The 6073-nt window shown below is 41.3% G+C and overlaps 1 protein-coding gene across 1 annotated transcript in view; it reads left to right on the top strand.

The window, feature by feature from the left end:
- madd (MAP-kinase activating death domain) overlaps positions 1-6073 on the top strand; it is a 45561-nt gene that overhangs the window by 28863 nt on the left and 10625 nt on the right. The window contains exons 20-25 of the mRNA XM_031848774.1: positions 473-526; positions 2256-2359; positions 2542-2625; positions 3129-3287; positions 3781-3901; positions 4884-4946. Coding sequence (XP_031704634.1) covers positions 473-526; positions 2256-2359; positions 2542-2625; positions 3129-3287; positions 3781-3901; positions 4884-4946 — 585 coding nt within the window. The remainder of the gene's footprint in view (positions 1-472; positions 527-2255; positions 2360-2541; positions 2626-3128; positions 3288-3780; positions 3902-4883; positions 4947-6073) is intronic.

The raw sequence follows: 6073 nt of genomic DNA, 5'->3' as shown, positions 1-6073 counted from the left end.
AGCTACTACGGTAACATTACAACACCCTCACTACCCCCCCCCCCCCCCCCCGCCCCGCCCCCCATCCCACGCTCTTTTCCGAATCAAACATCTCCCGCTCGCTCGCCCTTTTTGCTCTGGAGAGCCAGACAAATGCGGTCGGTGGCCTGCGATCAGAGCCGCAGCTCATCCTGACGTCACTGTGTGGCTCTCCAGGACTTTGGGCCGGGAGCTCTGGGTGTGTTGTAATGTTACCGTAGTAGCTGTTGCACACGGTGGATCCAACTTGACAGCGAAATCCTTTTTCATTTTGTCCAGATTGAAGCACAGCTACATGCAAACATTACAAAACGCCTCCATTCAACAATGACAGATCCTCAGTGCTTACTTTGTTTTTGTTTTGATTTTAATGCTCATCCCCCATACATGCCTTTTCAACCAGCTCTCTGACTCTCTCTCTGTCTTTCTCTCCTTGCTTGCAATGCATCTTGGGTAGAATTGTGGAGCAAGCACCAGGATAAGCAAAAAGCTATGGAAAAACCACAGAGTAAGAGACTTTTCACACACGAAAGAATAAATAAAAGATTGGGGTGTTAAGCTGTTGACCTTTTTCCACCCCGTTCTCTCCACCTTTTCAAACTCACCAGTGTCTTTACCCATGAATAAATAATAAGGCTCCTAATAACAATGTGTGACTGGATAGCAGATCAAATATAGGCTTGGATTGGATTCATTCTGTTCTATAAATAAGATGTGGATCGGGGTAACTTCAGCCGAGACTCTGATGTTCTAGCTCTGTACCTCCTGCTCATGACTCTGGGTTTCTCATAATGCAGTATAGTTGATATCCTCGAGTGGTATTAAATCTGCTGTATTTTAATTGAGGGTCACATCATTTAGCACTGTGAGAAATGAAACCCTTGTTCTCGCTCATGTTGTGTTTAATCCAGACTTGGTGTGTTTGGTTCGTTTTTCCCTTTACGGTTCTTCCAGAAGGATTTATTACAGTATGGGCTAGTTTTACTATAACACAGTTTGTAATGATCTCAGCTTTGTTAACCGAATAGATGGTGCAAGGTATTTATTAACTCTTATTTGTCACTGCCTACCATTTTTAGTTCCATGCATTATTTAATTCTATATCATTTTAAAATAACAATACTGATATGGATATCCGTCTCAGGGTCTAGGGCTGAACAATTAGTCAACATTTTATCAAAATAGCAAAATGCCGTCCTGCAATTTTCAAATGTGCACCATTTAAATATTGTCGCATTGCAGAGATAATCTACTCGTTATATTCTTTGTTTGGTACAGATCCCCACAAAAATCACTGTCCCTCCAATATCGCAAGTCATATATTAATATTAGTGAAAACAATTGCAATTAGATTTTTTTTTTTTCTAAAGTTGTTGACTTATGTGAATTTTAATATTTAAGTCGAGCTCAAGAAATGTTTAATTTTATTTTCCAGTGGTTTTTTTGTCGTTTTTTTCATGAGCAGAAATAATCACCTGCTGCCCCTTTTTCCGCACTTTTAACTTGTTTTTTTCCAGTCTCAAGTGGCTGTAAGTTGTGTATTTACACACATTATTTCACAGCTGTTAGCACACTTATTTAATTAATTCATGGTTTACAAAAGTTAAGTGACACAAAAACCAGGAAGTGTAACGATCGACTCGTCAGCACGTCTGCATCTCCCGAGGTGATGAATAACGCACAAACAGAACACGTCTCCGTTTCCGTCCACCAGTTTGTCTGCATGCATAACTGCTTGTGTCTGATGGTTGTTTTTGTTGTAACTTGGGCCACATCTGCAGCATTGACTTGAGAATTAATGTCGCGCTCTTGCAGTTTTTTGTTTTCATTTGTAATTTTTTTTTCCCAGCGCTCTCTGCTTGTAACCTCCCTGTCTGACCTTTAAACCCTTCATCTGTTGCTGCTCAGTTGTATAGAGAAAGTTGTGATAACATTTGAACAAAACGTGTTTTCATACCTCTTTTTAGATTAGATGTGTTCTAGTCACTGTATTTTAGCTAGTGGCAGCTTCAGGCTCTGAGTCTTTGCATTTAAAATCAGTTGACACACGTGAATAAGGCAGTTTATGCTTCGCTGTGTAATGCCGTGTTTAAACAGAAGCTTTGGCACTTCAGATGGACGTAGCGTCAGTGTTGCTGTGCTGTGGTGGCTTTGAGTGAGGCGACTCTCGGTAAGGCAAGAAGATGATGTCGTCCCCGTTCATGAAGTCGTGCTGATAGTCGTGGTCTGTCCTTCAGGGTCCGACGGAGCGAAGCAGCAGCGCCCCCAGGTGACCGACGCCGAGGAGAAGAAATCCCAGATCAGCGCTGACAGTGGCCTCGGTGTCACGTCTGGATCTCAGGTCTGTTCCTGGAGCATTTCAGTGTGACAACTTGTTGCTGAATTATATGTATGCATGTAAGACCTTTGTAAAATAACTGGATGTGATTCACCACATGTGCAGCACATGTTTACTGTCCTTACACTAAAGTATACCGATGTATCCTCACCTATTTTTTTTTTTTCATCCCTTTGGGTTGGCAGAAGAGTGACACAGAGTCGGTAACGAGCTCGGAGCCACCGATCCTGACGAGAAGCACCAGCCAGGACTCTGAGGCCAGCACAGTGGTAGGGCACGGCCAACTCGGATGTTACGCACTTTGTGCTGCACTTCTATCTATTCCAGCTGCACTGAACCTCACAATACCAGCTGCAGATTACAGGACGATGTTTTACGTCCAAACCGTTTTAAGCTTATTTTGTCCTTTTCTCTTTTCCCTTTTAAAAACTGTGAATAAATTGATCGATTGTAGGTTACGGATTATTGCTTATATCGCCATATGAAATGCTTAAACTCTACTGACCAGCTAGTAATACTAATACCAAATATATTAATAATAGTGACAGTAATAATAACTTTCTTTATAAAGCACTTTTCAACCGGAAGCACAAAGTGCTTTCCAGATTAAAAAATGAAATTCACAAAAGAACTTCAGTGAAGAGCAGGAGATCCAGCTGATGGAGAATAATACTTTATCATTTTTTAAATTAAAAGCTGCTTTTATACCAAACCTTCTGCACCTGAAACGTCGCTCATGTATTGTTCTTACACCTTATTTCATATGTTCTAGATAAGCAACAGCTCTGGAGAGACTCTGGGTGCTGACAGTGACCTGAGCAGCACAGCTGGAGACGGCCTCGGGGGGAGGAACACTGCTCATCTAACTCAGTCCAGAGGGACTCTCTCTGACAGCGAGATCGAAACCAATCCAGCCACCAGCGCTGTTTTTGTAAGTTTAAAAGTCACTATAAGTAGATTAAACTTTTCTTACTTTGAACATAAGACAATTTTATTTTGAACGTATTGGCTTTGAGTTGGAGTCGATGGGATTACAGGGTTCCCATGCGCACTAGAAAAGCTGGATGATAGCGGACTAGTTTTCCACCTTTTAAAACAAAACGCATGAACATGAGAGAAAGAGTTCAATACCCTTTCTGGAATCACAATCATTTTCTTTTGCCAAGAATGCTCAAATGGTGGTTTACTGGTTGAATGAGCAACATTTGTTCACATTTCAAAACACTCAAAGTGAACCTCGACTTCAGAAAAACGTGTGAAAAATCACATTCTTCTTCAACTTACCTCTGCCTGATGTAAGACCATAAACAACAGAAAAAAACAGATGCGTTAATACTCAAAATACGTGAGCCTGTGTATTTTTTGGGGGTCATTGTTCTAGCTGTTAGTTTACAAACGTGACAAACCGTGTCCTGTTCCCACAGGGAAAGCCTCACACTCTGAAGCCAAGTGCAAAAGATCACACGCTTGCGATGGCGAAGGGGCCGCCTGCTCAGCCCATGGAGGACATCAGCATGAGGATCTACCTTTGTGAAGGCCTGCTGGGTATGTTGAGCTACAGCTCGTCCTCCAGTTCAACACGAGTCGAGCGGCTGACATTTATTCTGATCATTCAAGAAAACCTTTCCTCCCTGTGCTCTTGAAAGCACTGCTTCACTAACATTATCTAAGGTACTTCCTCTAGTGTAAAGTTTCTAGGTGTTTAATTTCTTTTACTACTACTTGTGCAAGCTCTTGCTTTGCCACTGAACTATTACGAATAAATGTTATTTTAAAGAGAAAAAACAAACGGAAGTGAGACGTGTGATGACCTAGAAGTGGTGTAATTATTATTATTTCTTATGGAACGGTGAACAAAGCATCTATGAAGGTGGAAGGTTATACCCTGATGTTTGTGTGCTGATGTTGCATAATGTAAGTTTACACAGAGATGAGTAAACACTACTGATTGAAAAGGGAAGTTGTATTTATTCACTGAATCAGTTTATTGTCAAGTTGTTACACAAACAACGAATTTGACTTAGTGATTTGTGCATGACAATGAACATAAAAGACATCATTTAAAAATAGAAAATATGAAAATGTACAATAAAATATGACAAACAGAGTACATTAAGACAAGTATGTTATTAAAGTAACACGTGTGTATTTAAAGAGTAGAGTTGTGAAAATGTGTGTAACTGTTGTCTGAGAGGTTTAAATGCACTTGGACACAGCTAACAGAGATCTGCACAAAACACAAATGAATTAGTTTGACTCAAGTTAAACTACAGTCTTTAACTTAACTTCTATATTACAGTTGAACAGATCGTTAACATACATCAGCACAAAGCTAGAGGCTATAAAGCACTCGGTAGCCGGAGTACATGAGTGTCTTTGTTCGTCCTGGTCTCCGTTCCTGGGACGTGGTTCTGGGCTCTCTCTGCTCTTGTTTTTGCCATTAAACCCACTCACCTCTTGGCCTAACCCCCTCCTGCTCTCGCTGCTTCTCTTCCCTCCTGCTGCTCCTCCTGGGAAACTCTTCCAGGCCGCGATAAGAGCTCCGTTTGGGATCAACTTGAGGATGCTGCCATGGAAACCTTTTCTCTAAGTAGGGCTAATCTCTTGCCTTTGCCCTTTTTTCCGTGTGTGTGTGTGTGTGTGTGTGTGTGTGTGTGTGTGTGTGTGTGTGTGTGTGTGTGTGTGTGTGTGTGTGTGTGTGTGTGTGTGTGTGTGTGTGTGTGTGTGTGTTGTTCATGCAGGTTGGCTCGGTGTTTAATCTTTGCTGTGATATCATGGTGGTTTGTCCTGTCTGTTGGTGAGCGGCACATCAGTGTTTCTCTGAGCATGAGATGAAAGTGGAGAATAGAAACACCTCCCTCAGAGGGAGATCAAAGAGAGATTTCCACGTTAACTTTTAACATTCATTTAAATTCCTGCTCACCTATGTTCTCACAGTGTTCTGAGTAACTCTCACATTGACTTAAAAGCTTAACATTTCATGTATCATTGCATGTTGCCTTCAAGTGCGGTCAGAAATGTAATTATGAGTTGAGCGCACTCAAACGACCGACCAGCCGGCAAATAAGATGTCAAGATCTCTAATGAGTTACCACAATGTGATGTGAGGAAAGAAATGCATCCTGTGAACTTTATTTAAAAACAAGTTTTCAAAATGATAAATCGTTGCCTCAGTCCACATTAACTTGTGATATCTGGGAGATTACAAAGAGCAGCGCTTAGAGGCGTCGTTAGACTAGGTTTCCTTAGACCTGTTGGTTGAGAGCCTCGTTGCAGACGTCCCTGCTGTACCGTGTTCTACTCCAGCAGAGTGTGTAACCGACACTACGACTACAACAGAGATGTTCCGATACGGATTTTGATGAACTAGCGTATTTGCCAATACCGAATACCGATCTAATTCCAGTGCGTTAAAAAACTATTAAACTGGACACACGTATTGTTGTTGTTGTTCCTATGAAGCGTAAATTAGCTGATAATTGAAATGATAGCTTTATATCGGATTGGTGCATTGATTCACGTACACGTTGATACCTGAACCAGCATTTTGGGCTGTATCTGGTACTGGTATCAGTAACGTAGCAACTCTAGTTATTATATGTAATTGGTCTAATTGACGCTTATTGTTGTTTTCTTGCATGACTAAGGCTGTTTATTTTCTTTTGGTTATTGTGTGTGTGTGTGTGTGTGTGTGTGTGTGTGTGTGTGTGTGTGTGT

The sequence above is a fragment of the Anarrhichthys ocellatus genome, unplaced genomic scaffold (genome assembly GCF_004355925.1).
Source record: "Anarrhichthys ocellatus isolate YVR2014 unplaced genomic scaffold, GSC_Weel_1.0 scaffold8, whole genome shotgun sequence".
Lineage (NCBI taxonomy): Eukaryota > Metazoa > Chordata > Actinopteri > Perciformes > Anarhichadidae > Anarrhichthys > Anarrhichthys ocellatus.
The sequence above is the reverse complement of the archived record's forward strand: the minus strand, read 5'-3'. Positions and strand labels throughout refer to the sequence as shown.